Raw genomic sequence first — 22,836 nt, forward strand, 5'->3', positions numbered from 1 at the left:
ATCAGAAAGCTTCAACTGTCAATCCTCGATATTGTGTCGATCTAGTCCAGACTCGATTTACCACATACGGATTCCAGGAAGCTGACTAATATATTAGTCGAATGACCGAAGCAACTGCAGAGGAGGCACTTTTGACAGTGTACAAGATGCTCGAAGATATAGTATGCAAGTGCTTGTTCTATCCTCCTTTCTTGTGCAGCATTTAAGTATGGAGGAGTTCTCCCAAATGCGACGTATATTCCGTCCCCTTTCTTGCATCTTTGAATCCCTTCTTGTGCCACACAACCCGATCGCTTTTGGATAGAACCAGAATTTCACTGAATCACTGGCATGAAATCTTGCGCCATTTAAATCGTTCAAGTGGCAGTTGCAATTGTCTTTGCCCCTTCTGCAGAACGACAACTATGTCCATCAGTGATGGCTATGGCCGCAGAGCCATCTTCCTGGATTATCCCTATTCCACTTAGTGGTGATTCATGATATGGTAGGTCCAGCCTCCAGACATGGACAGTTATGAGGCCAAAAAAGAGCATTCCAGCCAAAAGATAATTCCTGACAATCATAAATATCATCAGGGGTACGAAGACAGGACCATCCTCCAAAACGACCCAGAAGAACCTCAAGGATTAGCATGGGGCTCTACCAGGCGCCAAAGAGAAATATAAGTGGTGGAAAATGTGAAAAGTACATAATGAAATACGGGAAAGTTCTGGGGCAAATTACTGAAGAAGACCATCAATCGTTTTCTCACCGATGTCTCTTGCTTTGAAGGCTCCCAGTGGGGTATATATGCCGCGCTGCCACCACATTGCTCTCTGCATTGGGCAACGTGCTTGACATTAGTAAATTACTCACGACTCGAACCATCACTGTCTATGGGACTGCTGATGAACTGAGTGCAGTTTTGGCCGGTCACTCTGGAAAGCAACCAGGAACTCGTACACGAAGCATCTTTCATGTCCTCAATCACCTTGAAAGGCATTTCTTTCTTGTTGATATGTTTCTCACGGAGAACTGAAATATCCGAGAATATCAGCCTCTCGGGTTGCACCTTGTGCCATTCCCGCCTCTGTCCTCGGAGCATTCCTCATTCAGAAGATGTTCCCCATTGGTTTGTGTACCGTTACAACGCTACGTCAATGCACGTAGTCATTCAGGCTATGCGCTTTAGGATTCACGAAGTCGTGATGCTTGTCCGTCGTCTAAGATTATTCATGGCGACTTACGTTCAGAATTTCCCCAGATTTAGAGCTGTTATTCATCTTCCACTATTTATGCTTCCTCTTCTTGTTCTTGTCTTTCCATTCTCTTGAGCCTCCACCACCTTCAAATCCGAAATCCACAATATCTCGACCAATATTCTCGACTCCTAATCAAATCGAAGCAACAATAATACAGCTCTACCGAAAAGAACCTACGAAATGCCTGTTTGGAGAAGATGCCTTTCCTGCAATGAAAGGGATATCTTCTGTGATAATGATGATGATTGTGGGGCTTGCGGCGACTCAATGAGCCTATCGACCCGTGGTGGAACTCGTCCATACGGCATGATCTCTGAAGCCGAGCGGCGACAACGACTTCAGAATTGGCTCAGTGGCGTTCAAAGTTCATACAACCCTTGGGCTCGACCTAGTACTTCTGGATATGGTTGGGGACAACGATTTACCCCCTATCCGCCCCAAAGACGCTGATAGCGAGATCATGAAGGATATCTGAGGTAGGGAGAGTATTTTCTGGAAGACTCGTTGTACAAAGCATCGGATTTAGTAATTCGAATTTACGCTGGCTTCCATAACTTACAAACCCAGCTTGTATACGTGGCAGAATATTTACCAGGTGTTTGACTCGCTTTCATATTGTATTCTGGATTTCTAAACCACACGCAGCTCTTCCTCAAATCGACTCGCATGACACGAAGCGCCAAAAGCAATGTACGGCACCTGGTGAGCAATGGGAGAATAATAGGACCATTCAGAGAAGACATCATGAAGCCTATGAAATGTTATGTTTACACAGAGATGATATTCTGAAACTCATAGCCAACAGCACCAATCCTCATGCGCCCAAGTTGGCTCCAGATCCACCTGCTGAACTTTACAAACGGATCGAGAGGGACCAGAGTTGAAAGATGCCTGCATCAATCAATTGGAAGAGTTCGAGTGCTTTGATATCTCGTGTGATATTCAAATAGGATATTTGGCAGCTCTAAATTCTAATCTCTGACTCACTTCTATCTACGCGTTCCACAGCATAGAAGTCTCTTGTGTCCTGAGAGAAACACTTAGGGGTTTGGAGACTCTTTTCCCCTCAGGGCTAGTATAGAAGCTCCTCCCAAGTGATGGACACTATAAACTCCGAGAACATTCCCAGTCTTTCTATTCCCGCCCGAAGAAGAGACCTCAAGACCTAAAACAAAAAGAAAAATCAATACATTATGGCTCCCAGAAGAATGGGAATATGAGACCAGGTACTAGCGAGCTTTTACGACCATCAACACGTGAGACGGTTAGCCTGGGAGTGAATTTAGACGAGTTGTTTTGGTATCCCATCCACGATAGTTGTTCTATGAAAGTCAGTGACGAACGAAAACTTGTCCACCAACAACACCAACTCTCTCAAAAGGTATTAAACCCTTCGAATCCGCAATCTGCTAGTCAAACACTTACCAGAGACTACAGATCGAAAGTCAACACTAAGTCCTTCAAAAGGTATCAAAACCGTCCAACCAACTGTTTGACTTGCTAAACACTTATCATGAATTACAGATACCAAAGTCAGAAGTATCAGCCATGACAAACTGGCACTACTGTTTTGTCTGCCATCGTGTGGGCTTCTCCAGCTTCCGCCAGTACTGCCTCTCCTGTGGTAGATACATGGAGCACATCGTCGACCCCGAGCACCCTACCATCGTTAGGACCGACGCGGACTTTCATGACCATAAAGCTCGGCGCTTGAGCCATAGAATCATGAAGTGGATGCGCGGAATCCCGGACGGCGCTCATCCAGATGCAACCGACTAGTGAGTGAGTTGACGCCTTTAGGCAGGTTAGTAGATCCTCGAAGCTTCTCGCAGTTGGCAAGTTACTAATTACTGCACAGCGATTAGGGTCCTCATGGCAATACACCTGTGGCTTGTACAATGCTACTGATGGAATGGACGCGCTTCTACTCGTATCGGAAATGAGCTTTTGTGGAGGGGAATCATAAGGCTTTGTGGATGAGATCACGTATGAAAAACTGCAATACAGACTTCAATGCAGTCTTCAAACCAATAACCTCACGTTCCCAGTGTCTACAGCGCGAATCTGTCATGATAAAGTAGACCGCTCCTTATAACGTGTATACGGTGCTCCAGACTAAACTTTGGAAGCAACCTTCCCAAACAGACTCGAAGCCGGCATAATCGTCCTAGTTGCTCCAGATCGAAGACAGGGCGCTGCAGCAGGTGAAGAGAGAAGATTGTCTTTGTTTGCAACAGAGCTCTCCTTGTATCTTTGCGCCTTCTCCACTCTCTCGTATTCCATCCTTCTATACTCCAGCCCTTCCAACAATCTAATCCTTTCCACCAAGTCATCCCAGATCCCACATCCCAGTTATACCAACCCCTCCAGCATCACAATAACTCAAGACTCAAGCTAATCAGATACACAGGTATAGGTCTTCTACGCGCCGAGGGGGAGAAGCAAACAATCAAGCTTTAGGCAATCTGAAGGGTTATTAGCTTGTGTAGGTTCAAATGGAAATACTTCTCTTGCGCGATATAGGATCTGACTCCCGAGGATGAAATGATAGATCTAGGAGCTGTTACTATAGGCAGATTGGAAAGATCTAGAGCCATCAAATTCCTATGCTAACAAAGATATCCTAGGATCTTGATACAGGCGTGAGGACATCAGATGAAGAGAAACAGGTCTCTCAGCAAAGCCATGCGGAAACCAACAGACAAGGAACAAAACAAGGAGGAACACAAAGATTACATGCTGGAGGAAGAAGATACGCCAACTGTCTATGACCTATGCAGACTGCACTGGTGCATTCCACAGACAGATCTACATCCATTACGAAAGAGAAGAATTTCGAACGAGAACGAGAGTTGATCGACAACTTCACTTCACAAGCCATTTGATATAACCCGACAACGAACCGTGTGCACACTCTTGTCTGCTGGAATAAACCCGACAACCCGACAACACGGAAAGTTCAACTTGCATCGCTAAGGTATTAGGAACAACCCCTAACCCCTTCGCTTATCCAGGATCCCTTATTTAACCGAGTTTAGACGAGCGAGCCCCTGTGCTGTCTGCTACTAGCGTCTTGAAAGCAACGACGTGGTTTAACTTGTACATGTTGTACTTGTTACCTAGGTAGGCAAGGAAGGTTGGTAGATATCATGTCTATCTAACAAACTATTAATTGTTATGTGATAAATAGTTCTCTAGGGAAGAAGTGACATCGTGACTTTTATAGTGAGGAATGTGGTGGGCATTTTCATCACGTGATAAATTCAGGCTGAGTCGCAACTTGGAGAACTGATTCTTCACAACTTCACGTGAGAAAACTGGTAAGGGTCTCATTTTCTACTTCACTTATCTCCAGAGAACTAAGGTATGTATGTATTTCTTTATTATATATTAAACTGTGAAAATGACCTATGCTTTTTCCCAAGGGGGGCTTGGGGTATATCGCTCACTAACATTCTCTACTACTACATATTTGTCCCTACCAATACAAGCCTGTTTATCACCATTCGAGAATCCCACACAACAGACCACAAACTTGTCTCATTTCGACTCCGCACCCTCCGTCGCCTCAGCAGACTCAGCAGACTCAGCAGCCTTAGCAGACTCAGCAGCCTTAGCAGCCTCAGCAGCCGCTGCTGCTCTCAGGAGCTCTTCATTAATTTTCGCTATCTCTGCCCTCACTTTAGCGTCTTCCGGATCTTCTGGTTCCTCTGGTTCTCGAGTAGGCCTAGCTACTTTCTCGACCTCAGCTGTTTCCTCGACCTTTGGGGCTGCCTCAGCGTTGGAATCCTCCGGCTCCGCAGCTTGCACAGTCTCAGTCTTGACTTCCTCCACTTCCGTGGCTTGCTCAGTCTCAGTCTTGACTTCCTCATCTTTCGATGATTCAGGCTTGGATACTTCAGAGTCTTCCAGCACCGCTTCTGGCTCTTCAACAGCGGCAGGTGATTCGGTCGCTGCAGACGGGCTTTCTTCCGCGGGGGCAGGGGCTACAGTCGATTCTTCAATTGGAGAAGCTTCGGTTGGTGTTGTTTCAGAAGTAGGTTTGTCCTCTACTGCAGGGGCCGTGGCTACAGGATCACTAGGGGTGGCCTCATCCACCGACTCCGGCTCGTCAACTGCAGGGGCCTCGGATGCAGACCCTTCCTCCGTCCTGGGTTTCTGGACATTAGTAGGCTCGGCGGATCCAGTTTCACCAGTAGTAGATTCAGCAGACGCCGCTGGAGCCTCTGAGGCATTTGGTTCCGCAACAGGAGCAGACTCCTCCACAGGCTTTGCTTCCTCTGTTGCCTGTTTTGGTGCTTCCTTTTTGGGCGCAACAGAAACGGGAGGCTTGGTCTCTTTCGTAGCAGGCTTAGAAACCGCGCCTGGCTTGGTCGTCTTTGAAGCAGCAGTACTTGTCTTCGGCGCTATATGCATTTTTGGTGGTCCATCCTTTGTTGCAGGCTTCTTTACAGGCTGAGCTTTCTTCGGTGGAGTCGCATCAGACTTCTCGGTGGTCTTTGATGCTGAAGCAGTCGTTGGGCGCATCATTCTAGCTAGGAAGGAATCATCAACAGGTGCAGTCTGATGAGATAGACTTTGCCGTGATGATTGCTTCTTAAGTGTTGCTGGAGGTGGGCCGAGTGATGGTCGACTACTGGTCTTGTTGAGAGTTGATGGTTTCCGCGTCAAATTGGAAGTGGAATTTGTAGAGGCTGTGGTACCGACACGACTTGAGGACCGAGATGGAGCTTTTTGGGCTTGCGACGATTTAGTGGGTTGGGAATTTCCAGAAGCCCGACTGAGCGATTGTCTGCTGGTTGTGGGTGCCGTTGCCGTCTTCGAACCAGAGGAAGCGGTATGGGCAGTGAGCGATGCCGGAAGTTTCACAGGTCGCGTGGGTGATTTTGGTCTAGGCTTGACGAAGCCAGACCGTGATGGTGATGGCTGTGTCTTTGTTTTAGGAGCAGAGGCCTGGCCTGTGGTTGAGCCGCTGCTGGAAGGCTTCGAGGGTTGACTTGCCAGCGAGGCTCTACTCGATTTCTTGTCAAGAGAAGCTTTAGTTGATGCTTCTTTCGCATGGCTTCGGCTCGATATCGTAGGTGTTTTTGGTGCTCCCGGCGACTTGGCGGCCCCTGGTGAGGCCTTGGATGCCGCAGAGGTCTTCGCAATCGAAACGGGAGCGGGCCGAGTGGTAGTCCTGCTCGCGGAGGGCTTTCCTACGGTCCCTGCCGTAGCCGCTGGTTTAGTGTGGCCATTGGTCTTCCCATTCGATGTGTTGCCGGCATGCGTAGTAGCACTGCGTGTCGAACCCATGGTCTTCTTCTTTTCCTCCTTCGTATCTGCGGCCTTTGTAGCCTCTTTTTTCGAATCCCCTAATTTCTTGTCGACTTCAGTCGATGGTGTCTCAACCGCAGTTTCCGGTATGGCCTCCCCAATTACCGAACTGTTCTTCCTCGCATTGACCTCCGCAGCAAGTGATTCCGTCCGTTCTGCCGTGGCTCCCGGCTGATCCCGCTCATCGATGCTGAAACTCCCTCTTCGTTTGGCCATGCTTGGCTCACTACTGTTCTCTCTCCTCAATTGGAGGCCTGTTTGTCCGTTCTTTTCCACCGTCACGAAGTTGGTTCGGATCTTGGAGAGAGGTCGCGGTGAGGTTCCGTTACTAGCTGCGCCTAAACCCCCTTAGTCCCTGCTAATGTTCCAATGTTCCGGGGGATGGAACAACTCACCCGTTGATCCCGCTCCAGGAGACCGACCCCTATTATCTGGAGGACTGGCGGCCTGGTCCCTATTTTCAAACATGGCTCGCAGGTTTCGCACGCCTCCCGACATCTTGACAGATTTCAAGGAGGGTTTGAACTTTGTTAATCGTAGTGCGGTCGCTCTCGGTCGGGCGTTAAATGAAGTCCGGCAGGAATGAGGACCCTGAGACTCCGGGTTCTCGAGATCGGGATTTCGTCGAAGTTGACACTTTCAGGAAGTGATGCGCCTGCCCAGGCCCGTAGGTAAAGTAATTAAGGTAGAAAGCTCCTGTAATCTGTAACAGTAAAAACAATGAATGTGCTGGATCAAAGAGACAAAAGTTGCAGACAGCTGTTCAGAAAGCACGGTCGGGCGCGACACAATTGTCGCAAAGAGCGCGGTACGGGGGAGCAAGGAAGTGAACAAAGAAGGTCTTGAAGGCGAGGAGTTGGGAAGTTTCTCGTGATCTCCCATTCGGCGCGTCTCGAACCCAACGGTGTACGCCCTTATGGGATGGTTTACGGGGTATTTAATAATCTAACCATTTACCGCATATTGCAATTTAACACGCTGGTAATTTAATAATAATTTAATAAATTCATAAAGTTATAACGATAAATCGTTATTATCATCTGCATTATACAGTATTTATTATTGCCGGGGCCACACGGTATCCAGGGTTCACCGCCCGAGCGCCCAAGCGTAGATCGGTCGGCGCCAATAGACTCCGTGGTTGGAGAGTCAGAGCTTCAAAAATATTTTGAGACCGACATCGCTTTCACAACAGCAAGCAACACAATGGCTGCAAGAACTCTGCGCATAGGTATGTCGGCAAGCAATTGGTGTATACATGCATCCTGCTGACACTTCCTAGGTCTTATTCCTGGTGACGGGATCGGGAAGGAGGTGATCCCCGCTGGTCGACGCATCCTCGAGGCGCTCCCCTCCTCGCTCAACCTCAAATTCGAATTCGTGGACCTCAAAGCCGGCTTTGAAACATTCGAGCAGACCGGCACAGCTCTGCCAGATAAGACCGTTGAGGTCCTCAAGAACGAGTGCGATGGGGCTCTTTTTGGCGCCGTCAGTTCCCCCTCCAAGGCCGTCAAGGGCTATTCTTCCCCGATTGTCGCCTTGCGCAAACGCCTGGATCTCTACGCCAATGTGAGACCTGTCAAGAGCGTTGCGACAGCTCAGAACCCAATTGATATGGTTATCGTGCGAGAGAACACAGAGGACCTATACGTGAAGGAAGAGAAGACCTATGATAGTGCGGATGGCAGTGGGAAGATCGCGGAGGCTATCAAGAGGATTTCCGAGAAAGCTTCCTTCCGTATTGCTACAATGGCTGGTGAAATCGCTTTGCGACGACAGAAGACCAGAGAGATGGGGCTTCCGAGCATACACAAGTCACCACTCGTCACAATTACACACAAGTCGAACGTCCTCAGTCAGACGGATGGCCTCTTCCGATCTACCGCCAGGGAAGCCTTGGCTGCTCCCAAGTTCTCGAGCGTAGGTGTGGAGGAGCAGATCGTTGATTCCATGGTCTACAAGCTCTTCCGTCAACCAGAGACCTACGACGTGATTGTGGCTCCCAACTTGTACGGAGACATCCTGTCAGATGGAGCTGCTGCCTTGGTTGGGTCTCTTGGTCTTGTGCCAAGTGCCAACGTTGGTGAAGGTTTCGCGATCGGAGAGCCATGCCATGGAAGTGCACCCGATATCATGGGCAAAAACATTGCAAACCCAATTGCGACTCTGAGGAGTGTAGCCTTGATGTTGGAGTTCCTGAATGAGGAAGCCGCTGCCGCTAAGATCTATGCTGCCGTTGATGCTAACCTTGTGGAGGGCAAGTTCCTGAGCCCGGATTTGGGAGGAAAGGCCACCACAACTGAGGTTGTTGAAGATATCCTGAGACGTCTGTAGATACATTGTTTGAGTAAATCAAAAGTTATGTTCTAAAAGGATACTTTTTGTGTCCCAACCTGGCACTCTTAATGCATCATTTCTTGTAACTTGAGTATAGTTTTATTTATACAGTCCGCTGATAGGCTCTTTGCCATATTTGCATTCCATCCCCAGTATCGAACGCCGTCCATGCGGATTATATTGTACATCTCCCAGAACCTTAGGCATAAATGGTCCCGAGTAGTTAACAGACTCGATTCCCGGAGTTTCCATGAGATCGCGCCCTACAACACTCTGCAGAGTAGCATCCCTCCAACCCGTCGCTCCACACACTCCCTCGACTCCAATATCCCCTTATCTGTACTAACATACATACACTCCCCGGGCCTCGTCAACCCCTTTATCTCTCCCGCCTGTCTCCCTCTAACAATCTTCCCCAAGCCCTCGACATCCATCCACACTCTCTTCGTCGGTTTACTGACCATCTTCATCTCGCTCAACACCGGTTCGTTATTCCAGTACTTCAGACCCAGCCACAATCTCCTCGTAGCGATATTACTCTGAGTAACAGGCTCCGGGACATATGAGGAGAGCTGGTCCATCGGAGGAGGCGTGATGCCTCCGCGTGTGACAGAGGAGAGGAAGCCCGAGTTCTGGAGCGCTAACAGGAGCGTGAGGTGGAGGTTGGTTGACGGGACGGACGTTAAGCCAAGTCGTGCCCTGGAAGCATTTTGCAGATGCGAGCAGACGTGTGCCAGGTTTACGAGGGACATTGTGGGAGGTATCGAAGGGGTATCGAAGGGGGGTGCAATGGGCCCGCGCGGGCTCCGTGGAGAGCTTCACCAGTTGATGGAATCTAGGGGCAGCTGCACGTCGTTAGCCGGATGAGGAAAAGATGCCAGCAGTTGGGACGATTTACTTTTGATAAAGATAGTGCGAACGATGCGGTACAACTACCGGAGCGGTGGTCAAGGTTCAATCGTCGTCTTGAGGGAGCGGCTTTCAATTTTCGAGATACATATTCGAGACCAGCTCGGCTCAAAATTATTTCGCTGCGTTCGGTTCTGGGAGCCTTACAACCTGAGGCCGCACACTGCATTGGGCTCTGGGCTCTTCTTCTGTCCTGATTGGCCATTCTTCTGCATCTTTGCCGCCGAGCTGTTGCAACTTGCAGCTCAGGTCAAGCATTTGGAGGGGCCCCCCACCAAGGAATCATGGTAACTGGTAAGTCTCGAGCTGTGTGCAGAGTATCTTTTCTTTCTTTCTTTCTTATCCTTACTTCGAATTTCTCCTTTGGCCGCGCAGAAAGCGCGTTCCTTTTACCAACGTATAGCTGCTTCGTGCAACCCAGGAAGACAGTATCAGTATGGCTGCCAGGCCTGGCGAAGATCTAGTAGCAACACTGTGAGTTTGCTCCTGATCCTCTGCCCGGAAGCTTGACTCTGATGCGGACAAGTTTCGCAGATATCCATTATTACTACGGGCCACCTACAGCCAAACCGCCTCACCACCGGTTCGACAAAGGCTCCTATGTTTACCTCTTCGAGATTGCAGCACAGAGGAGAGCGCGCTTAGAGATTGCGAACAATGCGGGGACTCCTGATCAAGATGCTGTCAATGGATGTCAGTGCATCTCGAATTGTGAAATTTACAAGCGCTGACCTTTAGCTCTCTCCAGACTTGGATGGAGCCCATATCCACTATTCCTACAGACATCCTTCTTTGCTCACACTAACTGTCAATGGGCAAAATGGGCAGCGGAACAGCTCTATACCAGTCGATACTCAGGAGTGGCACCTGCCCACTTTCGATCCTCGGAACGAGAACAAGTACATGTATCGACTTCACACCGTTGATATCTACTTTTGGACCAAGGAGGATGCTGTACAATTCCTGAATGGGGCCCGAAGGGTCTTGCCTCAAGAGCAGCTTACCATTTCAGACGAGCCAACTACGCCACCTTCTCATGCAGATGACATGAGTCCAGTTGTTCAACAATTGGAAAACGTGGCCATCACAGATCCTTCTTACCAGCATGGCCGTACCAGGGATTCTCGAAATGCATCTACTTCGTTTCCAGCGCCTCCATTCTCTCCCGTGCCACAGAACCAAGAAGCCAATAGGCTTTCGGCATCGAGTTCTACTCCGCAGACAGCACCGCAAAATCAAGAAACACCCGCCTTTGCACCCTTGGCATACAATCCGGCAGCACCAGCCGCTCCTGAAGCTATCAAACACCGAGAAAAGACACCACCTCCTGAAGATGGAGATGCTAACCCACTCGTGGCTGCCGCAGCATCGGACCAGGGTCAAACGTATGGCGTTCCGTATCAGTTCCCAGGGGGTGGATTCTCGGGACCTCCTGGATTCTCGGGACCCCCTATATTCTCAGGACCACCGGCTCAACCACCGACGCCACAAAGCTACTTTGCGGGGCCCCCAGTACAAAGTGTGGGGATTCCCCCAAGTCAATCACAGCCGCTTCAATCTCCATACGCTGTACACTTCCAAAACACATTTGCACCACCCCCAACTACCCCTATCAACCCTCCCCCTGGGCCACCAGCCTACCAAGCACAAGCAACAACTCAATTCCCAGCTACTCAATTCGCGAACTATCCCACCTCTCCAGGAATTCCCCCTCCCGGAATCTACTCTCCGATGTCTCCTACACAACCTGCACCAGGCGCCTATAACCCGAATATGCCCCCACCCGGAGGATTTTCGCAATATAATTATAATCCCAACTTAAGTGGGATGAAACCGTTGATGACTGATTATTCCATTCATCAGCAGCTGTACCGGCCAACGGAGGGCGAATCGGCAATCAAAAACAAGCCGACGAAGCCTCCGGCAGGAAAGTTAGAAGCTAAGGCAGGGCAGCTGGAGAAGGGCGTCTCGGGATTCTTGAAGAAGTTGGAGAAGAGGATTGGATAAACCGATCCTGGGTATGTGGATGAGTATGAGCGTGGAGGATGAGGTGAGTCATTATTGATGATTTTAAATGTTGGATTGATGCATGGCGAAACGAGCAAGCGAACTTTTATTCACCCCTTGATCATCTAGCAAAAGAGATCCATTTTTCTTTCTCCCAAATAAGCGCCAGCGTGTGTTTTCGTATTTCAAGTTTTCATAAAATATCCAGCCCTTTTATTGCACTGCTCTAGGTAGAGTAAATCTCCCAAGTGGTATGTCTCACGTGACTCCTTCTACAAGCATCTCATTATTCATATACTGCTATTCACGCGCAATTGCCTGCCATATTCCGGATACTCTTGCAGTTCAAACTGTGTGCCGACGCCAGCGAGCCCTTCACCCCATCCAGCAAGATCTTCTACTGTTCCCGAAGACTGCAGTGATCCTTGACAAGGATCTTGTGGATCCGCATCCCCGTTCGCGTCCACAGAGCTGTGAGGATCCCGGGTTGAACAAGTGCTGCAGGGGGCTTTATGGGGCGTGGTAGATGCCACGGAGCCGTTACTGGATGGAGCTTGAACCGCAAAGTCGCTGTTGTGCTGGTGGTAGGGAGAGTCGGCTAAGGTTTGGAATCGATCGATTCCCGGAAGTCCCATTAGATATTGGGTGATTCGGTCACGAGTGGGGAGTAGACTCTGAGCACCCGGGGCGTCAATCGCAGTCTCGAGATGCATGTCATACTCCTGTTGGGTCTGGATATAGGCCGCAGGGTTGTGACGAAGTGCTGTCTGACCGAGCTCATGTCGATGCATGGCCTGGTTCGCAAGCAATGTGGATGATGATGCACTATTGGCCACGGAAGTCAAGCGAGAAGTTGGCGAGGCGGAATCATATCGAGAGATGGTAGAGCGTGAGCGATGCTCGACATTGCTGGCGGCGGTCTGCTGGTCTGACAAGTGTCTGAGACGATGAAGTCAGTCATATGAATTATTGAATAGGCTTTAGAAGAAGGAAAGACAGACGTAGTAAAGTCTGCTAAACTTACGATGAGGGGTTGTCACTCGTGGTGCGTCTGGTGTTCGTTGAAGGCATGGTTTCGATTCAAGCAGGTGAGTGGCAGCGGAGTCCGTGCTCGTCCAAGGCAATAATGTATAATGACTTGCGTGAGAGTTCAGTGATGTTAGGATTGAAATGAGGATGGTATGAAAAGACGCAAGGCCAAAAGAAAGCCGAAGGCACGGTAGATAAAAGGAGAGTGAGCCAGCTTCCGGTGGTTCGAAGAAAGCTTTTCGAAGCACTTGGGGTTCATCTTATAGAAGATATGCTCGACGGCGCGCTAAAGGGATTGTACGGTGTGCGGCACTTAGGGGAGAGGAAGTCTGGGGATTTTTATGCGGCATTTGGATGGGAAGACTGGCACCGGAACGAGGCAAACGAGGCTCGCAATTTGCATCATATAACATGTGCCGTGAGATAGCACTGGAGAACGCTGGTTGGAGTAAGTGCTCCCGATCCCTCACACCGCCAACTGGCCGACTGTATCCCCAAACCTTGTCAGGACTGACTGACCTGCAAGGCCCAGAATCTCCCCGCGAAGCTGCGAACCCAGAGCCTTGCCAAGGTTTGAACATTATGCAGCCTTGCCAAGGTTAAAACATTTCCACGCGAGGATCGTGTAGGAAAATGAAATAATTCGTTACTCAGAAATGGATATATAAGCCTCGCTCAGCCCCAGGGACCTTAGCACGTTGTGGCTACTACCCTGCTCTGTGACCGAAGAACAACCTCTCTTGCATTTGGGTATTGTACTTCGGGAGGAGTTGTACTGTGTACATCTTTCAGATGTATGTTCGATATGATGATCTTTCTCGGCTTAGATAGGTTTTATCCCTGATGTATGTGTAACAATGGCCAGTTCTGTTCTGCGTGAGATGTGGTTCTGACGATCTCTGCCTATATCGTCCAGTGACAGACAAATGATGGTGTATGGTTGGTTCACACCTCAATAATAGAAGAAGAGTATGCGGATGTACTTCTTAGACCCCAGCCTTGGAGGCCATCGGACGAGACTTGGTAGTGATCGGCGCTTGCCTCCCGACATTCCAGACTCCCGAGTATCGCTTCAGAACATGGCTGCATGACATTGGTAGTAGGATGTCGCCGCTAATGACTTGGAAGCAGGCTCTGGATCTTTCTACTGTGTACACAGGCTTGCATGCAAGGACATAACACGCTGATTTTATTGAACACACACCAGCGGGGTGGATCGGCAACCAGCACACCATGCGTGGTTGCAGCGACCGACAAGTACATACCTCACTACTCTACGGAGTAGTAACTTATCACGAGTGGCTTGCACCAAACCCGCTGATATAGTTCGTGGCCCTTGATCCCATGCTCTTCATTTGGAAGCGACATGTGACACCACAGTGTGTGGTGTAGTAGTAAAGGTACATTGCGGGCGAGTCCTTGACTTCTGCTTGCATGCTTGCATTCGCCGCATGGCTGCATGGCCACTTGAACCCACCTTATGGTACACTCGCAACATACACTGGCAACTCGCAACCTATACTTGCAACTCGCAACATACACTTGCACTTGCACTTGCACTCGCACTCGCAACATGAACTTGTAACTTGTAACCTTGAACAAATCATGCGTCAGTGATCCATTCAGCAGCTTTAAACCATGGTGGGCATTATCTCCTCGCTTGAAATATCGCCCTCTCTCACACAGTCGACAATTCTACCAGGGTCTGTAGATCGGCGAGCGGGTAGCGGGACGGGTGGGAGAACCCTGCCGATGTGCAAAAGAGAGGTTGCTGGCTGGCTGGTACTTCTGGAAGTATCGTCACAAGTTACAACTCCACAGTACTCGAACGCCCAGGCGGTGGAGGAACCGCTGCGGTGGTCTTCAGTTGCAGGGGTGCCATTCTGCAGTCGCACGGGCACCGTCCGCGGCCTGTCGACCCAGCTGGACGGAGAGATCAGACATAGGGTGCATCGGCCCTTGACCATCCCTACATGCCTTGCATTCTTGCAGTAGTGTAGTGGATGGACGCGCAGCTGGGATTGATTTTTGGGCCGCCAGTTCCTCCAGCAGTATTTTCAGCGCCCCGCGCGTCCCAATCCTCCGGTCCAGATTGCGTAGAAGGATGCACGCCGACGAGGCGGTAGAGCAAAGCGCCAATGAAACTTGACATTTGACACGGCTGATGATATTTCAAGCCTATGGGGTATGACCTGAAACATCCGGAACCGCGTTGAAATTTACGATTGGGTACCTGTTTGGAGAAGCACACCCTTGCTGATTCGAATTGGCGCGGGACATCACATACAGGTGAGAACGGATTGTGTCCACAAAAGGAACACGATGTTTTGGGGAACAGCCGCTGTAAATATCGAAAATGAACGCGTTTAGCGCAAGAAATGACCGGAGGGTCGTCAAAAGAGTCAGCCAGCAATCGTGACGGACCTGATCGTACGACTAGTATCTCTCGATGATCCAGTTCCTTCTGACATCTTCGCTCATGCTTGTCAGTAGCTCTTCCTCCCCCCTTTTAACAGAAATGTATCTCTCAACGACCTCCGTTCCAAGGATGCCACACAGTATCTCATCTTCGGCCAGGGCCGTCAAAGCCTCCCCAAGATCTTTGGGCAAACCCTCTCTAATCCCCAGCCTATGCCTCTCCTCCCAGGACAATTTCGCGGGGTCTTCCATGCAATCGCCCCATTTCAACTTTTGGTGGGCCAAAATGCCATGCGTCCCAGCTCCAATAATAGAAGCCATCGCCAGATACATATTCGCAAGACCATCCAAAACTTTGATTTCCCAATGAGACCCCGCAATCTTCCTCAGCGCCGTTTCCCGGTTCTGGCTACCCCACGTCACCCATCGACCTCCTGCCCAATGGCTGTCAAGCATACGAGCATAGCTCTCCGGATTACTGTACGTGAATGCTATGATAGCGCGAAGGTGGTCCAGTATTCCAGCATAGAAAGATTCGTATACCTCTTTCTCCTCGCCATTTGGAGACGAGATTGAGATATGAGCGTGAGAGGCCGTTCCGGCTTCTTCTGGGAAAGGTTTGGGAAATAGCGTTGCTCGCAGCGAATGACCTGCTGCAACTGTTGCAATGATATCACGGGCGTGAAGTAATGTATCCACCGCTTCAAGAGGAGGGAGAGCAGGGAGCACGAACTCATATTGGCCGGCGCAACTCTCTGGATGCCATGCCTCAAGATAAATTCCCGAACTAGACAGGCTGTCGTATATCTCCTCGAGCATGGGCAGCAGAGCCTTTTCTTGCAGAGATCGAGCCGAATTCCAGGCATGGCCCTTTGAGGACGAATTGGCAGTATACCCAGGCTTGAAATCCGATACGGGAGACATGAAAACGACTTCTATCTCAAAACCTAGGAGGAATTCTAGACCCTGAGCTTTTGAGTTCTGGACTGTGCGGCGAAGGATAGAACGGGGACAGAGCGTTACTTCGGAATTATCTTGTCCACGGAATTCGCCTTGAACAGAAGCATAGTTTTTGGCAGGGCCGCGTCTTATTGATGAGAAGATTGCTTGCAGTCTATACTCGTCCGTACCATTAACCTCGGGTATAATGGTATCGTTTTGGAGAAGCCCAAGGCTAGCGGTTAAAATTCCTGTTGTGAGACTACTTTGTGTCTGAAGTAGACTCAAAGCATGCCTGATAGGAATTACTCTCATTCGCGGTGTTGCCGTATAATCCAGGAACTGAAGGCGGAGGAACTTAGTCGATGGATGCTCATCTAAAAACGACCTTAGGAGATTCAAATCAGAGTGTTGTGGGGACGAAAGATCGAGAGCTGAAGCAATAGCAAACGGTTTCAGGGGAAGCTTGAGATCGTATAAGTTGTTTGACGTGTTGAAGAGGATATCCTGTACAATTTTCACGGCTTGAGGGACAGTCAGGTCCTTTTTCCGTATATACTCCGAAAGCACCTATACTAAATGTTAGTTACCGCAAATATTATCGCGCTGGTGTCTTACTGCTTCCAAAGCTTCCCTAACCTGAATAACGGCAAGTAGATACGTCTCTGGAAACCAGTGCCCGTCTGTGCTCCAGAGAATCTTTTCGCTGGGACAGAGCTCCAGAATTTCACGAACCACAGCCTCTTGCCCCTGTCGACTAACAAACGGAAAGACTTCTCCGATATCCGCGTAAACATTTTCATATACACTAGCTAGGTATCCTGCTTCTTTAGTCCAGGGATAGCTTGCGTGGAGGAGAACGATTGGCACCTCAGGATAACGTCGAATAAACTCTTGCAAATGGGAAGGCGAAGATCGAGTTAGAGTAATATCGTTATCCCCCAGTCCAGTGTGAAATTGAAGCGCTTTCTTGTGTGGAGTTTTCGAGCTCCGGATGATCAAAGCGGTGGCGTGGACAAGAAAAGCATTCAGAAGCGTGCCATCTAGTCGTTTGAAATGCGAACCTCCTTCAGCCCTGTGATTAGAGAGGATCTGCAGAAAGGATTGCTTAACTTCAGACGGTAAAGGTGGCTGCGATGGAACGTTCAGGCCAGTACGATAACAAATGACGGACTTGAAGGCCACAACTTCTGAGTCAAGGACGGCATCTTTGATTGCATTGTCAAAGTCGGAGAGGAAAGTCAAGAACATGTCCTCCGACGAGGCACCAGGTTGTTTGAGACACTCATTGATGATCTCCTCGGCAACTTTCTCGATTCTCACTATCCTCTTGCACTTCGCCCTTGTCAACCGATCATGCCACGCATAATCGAAAGCCTCATCCTTGCCGTCTAATCCGTCATCTATTAGAAGTGTCTCGATGCCTTCGAAACACCGCCTTGACCAAGCATCGTTGGGTTTCGCTTTTTCAACTTCGATGGTCTGGACAACGTCGTGCCATGTCGGAGGGCAATTTAGAACCCTAGATAGTTGATTGACGGCTCGGATATGTGACAAGGATGACGGGGTAGCTTTCATAGCATCTCCATGGGCTTCGGTAGTGATCGATAACAGTGGGTATTTAGCCTGCGCAGAGGGAATCAAGAGTGGGTGGGCATGATTGTCAATGATTGGAGTTGTTTGGATGGCTTTGACAAGGTCTTCCATGGTTGAAGTAATGCCCTTGCGGATTGAAGTTGTAATGTCCAGCGTAGAGACTGATGTAAGGCTTCTCATAAGTGCAAAAAACGTACAAATATAATAGGTACCTCAACAATACCTAATCAGCGATTGTGGCGCGGTGAGTACTTCACAGCCAAGGCTCAAGTATTCACTGCTTTGCAGGCTGTTGTGGGGTTGCTTGACGTTGATGAGGGGTAAGAGTGCTACAACCTGGAAGGTGGAAGGTGGCTGCAATGCACGAAGCACGTGACCTCCCATCATTCGTGTAACTGTTGATGAAGCAAGTAGGCAGGTAGATACAGTATAGAATCAGCTTCTCAACCTCTCATCCACCCTAATTTCGCTGTTTGATTCAACTCGATCCATCACCCAGTACCGCTCTCGAGAGATTCTCGGTAGATACCTAATTGTCGCCTGACTTTAACATGAATCCGCAATCTACGGATATCGAATACAAACGGCATACCAAGCATCTAACAAAGCGCCTGTGATACTGAAATATCCATATTTGAAACCTTCTATAATCGACAGTTTCAGAACGGCCTTATTTTTGGTAAGTATGTAATTATTCCAGTATCGGGATCTGACGTTCATCTGAGGCCTACCGATTACTCCCTCCTCATTATAAGCAAGTTGCTCGTGACAGGCTTCAAAGCATGGATTGAAAGACAGATTATGTATGTTGAGCTTGTGGGCGATCACTGGGAGGTGCCTCAGGTGGTATCTGAGAAGTGGGGCGACGAAAACAAGCCGGCCTTCGACTTGATGGCCTTGACTCAAGTTATCATTAGGCGCAGAGAAAAGAAGATACTTGTATGATGCTATCGCCGTGACTTCAAAGGAGGTGGATAGACCAACTATAGGAGGGTTCAAAGGAGCTGAAGGAAAGGACATGCTGCAAAATTGAGGCCGGTGACCTCTACCATTGAGATCCCTATAGGCAGAGCGGGATTCTTTGGCTCCAGGCCGTTGGAAAGGTACAGGTACACGTCCAGTCAAGGAAATATGTAGTTGATAATTGGAGATGCAGTATACAAATACTCAAGGGGCCTTCAGTCTCATCTCGACAGGCTGACATACATGAAAAATGTGTGATGCGGCTTTGATCTGACGTAAAGATCCGGGAAACGTGCTCATTGCAGAATCACCACTTGGTGCTCTCCTTTTGTCTTCTGTATTGATCATTCTCATAGCATATCCGACAGTCTCTCAACATCCGCATAGCATCATCAAGGAAACCAGACAGAATCGCAGCTTGTGGGCTTCTCAGCGGAAAGTAAACCTCGGCGCAAAGGCGAGCCCCAGGAACTAAAGGGAGACGCTTCAAAGGATAATCAAGCCGAAGTATGATGAACACTGCCAAGTGTTCTAAAAGGCAATAATGATGAAGGCTACATGTAGAGCGGTAGAATTGAGTAGGGTGCAGTAGGAGCTTGGTCAGCCTGTGGGAACTCTCGGGAATTCTTAATAAAAATGCTAAAAATAAATGGAAATTAATCGTCGATTATAGGTAAATATTCAACTTTGTTTACTGGCTGGTCCTGCCTGAGGCCCGCTCCCGCCGCTCCACCAATCACGGCAACCGTACGCGGAGGCTCGGAGCCCCTTCATACCCGAAAGAATGGGGCTTTGGAAAGGCAGTGCTCTATCTAAATAATCTAATTGACTCTATACCAGCATCCCTCGTCATCTACGCATCTTTCTCGTAAGGCCAACAGGTTAACAACTCATAAAACGGCTCTTGGGACTCCCCGGCTGCTCTATCTCACCTCACCATCCCCCCCTCTCTATTTTATAGGCCCACATAGCAACGGCCGTGGCCATGCTAAGTTCTGACCAGTACGAGGAACATTAGAAGCCAATCAGCCATCTACCTGCCAACCCCTAGAAGCGAAACGTCAGGCCGCCAAGGACAGTGCGAAACCCTTTGGAATTCCGGGAATGCCAGGCCCATCCGTTCAAATACTTTCCTTTTCAAGTTTGAAGAAGCCCATCCTTCCTCCAACCTGTGTGGTTTGAGGACACGATGTATATATACCAAGAACTGCGGCGCCGGCAGACCCCACCACCTCCCGACAAGTCAGGGTCCGGCGTAAGTGTTGGCACGATAATCGTACGTCTCAATATCTGTTGTCGCCGCCGAGTGGCATAACTCGCGAGTATGGACTAATAACGCTCGACCAGGCAATCGTCGTAGTCGTCGTATGTCTTCTAGGCGTAGTACTTGGCTTCTATCTGCTCCGAAGATGTCGTCGTAAACACAAGAATCCAAAATACGTACCGACTCCTTTCCTGAAAAAGCTATGGGAGAAATGGGAGCCAGGGAAAACACGCTATCGAATCGCCGATAGCGATCATCTCGAACCTCAAAGGACAGCGGGATCAACGCAACCGTCCAATGCCGCCGCTGCTCAGGCTACAACCACTACTGAAGGCGTCGATAGACATACCTCAGTGAGATCTGTTATGACATTGCCGGCTTATCATCCGAACGCATTACAGAACGAGCAAGTGTTGGGGAGGGAAGGGGAAAGAGGAGGGATTGATGTCGTGATTGAATTCCCAGAAGGACCCGATGAGGAAGAGGAACGCCGCGAAGCTGAAATGGAGGCTTTATACCAGGTCCGACTTGCAAGACGAAGAGAGATTGAAGAACGGGAAGAACGGAGGCGACTCAGGAGAGAGGCGAGAGAGAGGGGCGACCACGTAGCCCTGAGAGAGCTTCAAGCTAGAGCTAGGGGCAATTCAAACGCAAGCACGGGAATGAGTGTAGCGGAGGCTAGGGCTGAACACGAACGTATCAAGAGGGAACGTCAAAGGGCTATTTCGTCGGTCGCATATGCAGCTTTGGGAATTGCAAGGCACGACGGGACAAGGGTGCGCGCTAATAGCAATGATAGCGAACGTGATGGACTTCTTGGTGATGCTGCCGGTATGGGGAGCAGTTTCCATCGAAGAGATCGAAGCTCAAGCTCAATCCTGAGCATCGATACAATGAACATCGACCTACCTGGGAGAACATTGACGCGCTCACGCGCAAATTCGGCCCGTTCGGAAGCTGCCGAGAGTCCTCTACGAAATGTTATCAGTTATAGCCAACAAGATGGCAGGTCAAGTCACGAAGGTAGAGCGGGAAGCAGCCCGGAGATGATAGACCACGAAGATATCCCGCCAAACAGTCCACCGGAATACGAGCACATTTCACTGGACACGCCATCTGGGGAATATCACCGAGAATCACCACCTAGCTACCCGGGTTTGATAGTGACGACGGAAGAGCCCGCATCGACTGTCGAAACAGCAACGCCAGCCGTTACAACTCCACCAAGAGACAATGCTGTAACTGTTGATTCGGAAGGAAGGAGGACTAGCGCAACGCACGTCGGGCAATTGGTTTCGGAGAGGAGTCTAAGCAATGCAAGCACTAGTAGCAGGAGGTCTGCACGTACACCTGTTGGTGAGCAAGGTACCGCCGAAGGTGGGAAAGACAACACTGAAGGTGGCAAGGTCACCACTGAAACTGTGGAAGATGCCACTGGAGGTGGAAGGGATACCGCTGAAGGTGTGACAAACACCACTGAAGGCGGGAAGGATACCTTTAAAACTGTGGAAGATACCGCCGAAGGTGTCGCAAACACCACTGAAGGCGAGCAAAAATCCACTAAAAATGTGGAAGATACCGCCGAAGGTGTCGCAAACACCATTGAAGGCGGGAAGGATACCCCTAAAAATGTGGAAGATACCACCGAGGGTGTGACAAACACCACTGAAGGCGAGCAAGAGACCACTAAAAATGTGGAAGACACCTCCGAAGATGGAAGAGACAAAGTTGAAGGCATTGAACACCCCCCGCAGTTGCCAAGCCTTAACCTGCCGTCTCTCCCATCCATCCAGGTCGACCCGGGCAGTCCTGCAAGTCGACATTCGGATCATCATCCAGAGGAATAGTGTTCCAGAAGAGTGTATATATTGGTATGAATGACGATCTAAAAGGAGGAATGGCCGAGACGATTTCAATGAATAATGATATTTAGGGGCACATGCTTTTATACCCTTATTATGCATTGAGCATGGCGCTTCTGGTCTGAACTTTCGGGTGTCCTTTTAGCAAAAGTGTAGTATAGGTAGATAATCACGGCAAGGATATGCACAAGTCGGAGGATGTTTGGATTTCACTTCTCCAGTTGAATCGGTCATTCTAGGTTGGATTCTTCAGAAGTACCTCATATTCATATATCTATCCAGTTACCGATGACGACTGTTCATGCTATTTGTGCATTATCTTCAGTTTTACTCGTGTTTAAATTTTAGCTCATTAACGAATCAATACAATCAAGTCTACCAAGTCTTCCAAGCCAACGTTAAGTACTTTGCAACCAAATCAGCCCTCTCATAATACTCTTTAGGTATCATGACCGATACCAGAAGAAAGAATCAACCCCTTTAATCAACATCTGATCGTCAGAGATCGTAGCTGTGTTTCATATTGTGGAGGATAGGCGTCGTTAGAGTAGAAGGCTTGAGTTGAATCGTATACCTACCTGGCTATAGGTACATAGTAGTTCGCGATATCTTTCAAGCCAGCAAGTCCTTTTGCATGATCAAGGAGCATTTGAGTAATCAAAATGGTTTGACAACTATGAAAATAGACAGATGCATTTATTTAGTGATCGAACAACTCGATATATTGCGCCCGGGAACGATGTGCAACAAAATATTTGCTGAGTTTCTCACCAACACTAATCACATTCACTTCTCAGGGGAAGACGACATAGTTCCCCAGTATGAATTTCTGGGCTTTTAAGTTATGTCCAGGAAGTGCTTCGTTCACCTGTTTATTTGAAGGTAATGGCGGAGCTCCGAATGTGTGTATCTGCTTTTGAGGCTAAGGGCCAGGTCTATAAGAGGTTGGGATGAA

The 22,836-nt window shown here is 49.1% G+C and overlaps 8 protein-coding genes across 8 annotated transcripts; 3 read left to right on the forward strand and 5 right to left on the reverse strand.

Annotated features, from left to right (window-relative positions):
• Window positions 1–4,613: 4,613 nt before the first annotated feature.
• On the reverse strand, window positions 4,614–7,384 carry M430DRAFT_43432 (hypothetical protein). The gene is made up of 2 exons (XM_024867619.1): window positions 6,953–7,384; window positions 4,614–6,895 (listed from the first exon to the last, which is right to left on the reverse strand). Exons 1-2 carry the CDS (start codon window positions 7,053–7,055, stop codon window positions 4,782–4,784), a joined length of 2,217 nt encoding a protein of 738 aa, XP_024719778.1. The 5' UTR covers window positions 7,056–7,384; the 3' UTR covers window positions 4,614–4,781.
• A 349-nt stretch (window positions 7,385–7,733) lies between these two features.
• M430DRAFT_142675 (hypothetical protein) lies at window positions 7,734–8,891 on the forward strand (the record flags this gene model as incomplete). Its single annotated transcript, XM_024862776.1, has 2 exons — window positions 7,734–7,788; window positions 7,840–8,891. The coding sequence occupies exons 1-2, from the start codon at window positions 7,764–7,766 to the stop codon at window positions 8,889–8,891; spliced, it is 1,077 nt and encodes a 358-aa protein (XP_024719779.1). The 5' UTR covers window positions 7,734–7,763.
• A 240-nt stretch (window positions 8,892–9,131) lies between these two features.
• M430DRAFT_142678 (hypothetical protein) lies at window positions 9,132–9,878 on the reverse strand. The gene is made up of 2 exons (XM_024862777.1): window positions 9,793–9,878; window positions 9,132–9,739 (listed from the first exon to the last, which is right to left on the reverse strand). Exon 2 carries the CDS (start codon window positions 9,644–9,646, stop codon window positions 9,158–9,160), a length of 489 nt encoding a protein of 162 aa, XP_024719780.1. The 5' UTR covers window positions 9,647–9,739; window positions 9,793–9,878; the 3' UTR covers window positions 9,132–9,157.
• A 361-nt stretch (window positions 9,879–10,239) lies between these two features.
• M430DRAFT_51809 (hypothetical protein) lies at window positions 10,240–11,810 on the forward strand (the record flags this gene model as incomplete). The annotated part of the gene is made up of 3 exons (XM_024868254.1): window positions 10,240–10,277; window positions 10,330–10,496; window positions 10,552–11,810. The coding sequence occupies 3 exons, from the start codon at window positions 10,240–10,242 to the stop codon at window positions 11,808–11,810; spliced, it is 1,464 nt and encodes a 487-aa protein (XP_024719781.1).
• Window positions 11,811–11,955: 145 nt separating this feature from the next.
• On the reverse strand, window positions 11,956–12,897 carry M430DRAFT_257812 (hypothetical protein). The gene has a single exon (XM_024865295.1). It carries the CDS (start codon window positions 12,599–12,601, stop codon window positions 12,101–12,103), a length of 501 nt encoding a protein of 166 aa, XP_024719782.1. The 5' UTR covers window positions 12,602–12,897; the 3' UTR covers window positions 11,956–12,100.
• A 2,378-nt stretch (window positions 12,898–15,275) lies between these two features.
• On the reverse strand, window positions 15,276–17,903 carry M430DRAFT_29180 (hypothetical protein; the record flags this gene model as incomplete). The annotated part of the gene is made up of 2 exons (XM_024865852.1): window positions 15,276–16,766; window positions 16,815–17,903. The coding sequence occupies 2 exons, from the start codon at window positions 17,901–17,903 to the stop codon at window positions 15,276–15,278; spliced, it is 2,580 nt and encodes an 859-aa protein (XP_024719783.1).
• A 280-nt stretch (window positions 17,904–18,183) lies between these two features.
• On the reverse strand, window positions 18,184–19,182 carry M430DRAFT_257836 (hypothetical protein). Its single transcript, XM_024865296.1, has 2 exons — window positions 18,385–19,182; window positions 18,184–18,332 (listed from the first exon to the last, which is right to left on the reverse strand). The coding sequence occupies exons 1-2, from the start codon at window positions 18,810–18,812 to the stop codon at window positions 18,284–18,286; spliced, it is 477 nt and encodes a 158-aa protein (XP_024719784.1). The 5' UTR covers window positions 18,813–19,182; the 3' UTR covers window positions 18,184–18,283.
• A 409-nt stretch (window positions 19,183–19,591) lies between these two features.
• Window positions 19,592–22,261, forward strand: M430DRAFT_59820 (hypothetical protein). The gene is made up of 2 exons (XM_024868823.1): window positions 19,592–20,031; window positions 20,103–22,261. The coding sequence occupies exons 1-2, from the start codon at window positions 19,945–19,947 to the stop codon at window positions 21,864–21,866; spliced, it is 1,851 nt and encodes a 616-aa protein (XP_024719785.1). The 5' UTR covers window positions 19,592–19,944; the 3' UTR covers window positions 21,867–22,261.
• Window positions 22,262–22,836: the final 575 nt, after the last annotated feature.

This window comes from Amorphotheca resinae (genome assembly GCF_003019875.1).
Source record: "Amorphotheca resinae ATCC 22711 unplaced genomic scaffold M430scaffold_8, whole genome shotgun sequence".
NCBI classification, from domain to species: domain Eukaryota; kingdom Fungi; phylum Ascomycota; class Leotiomycetes; order Helotiales; family Amorphothecaceae; genus Amorphotheca; species Amorphotheca resinae.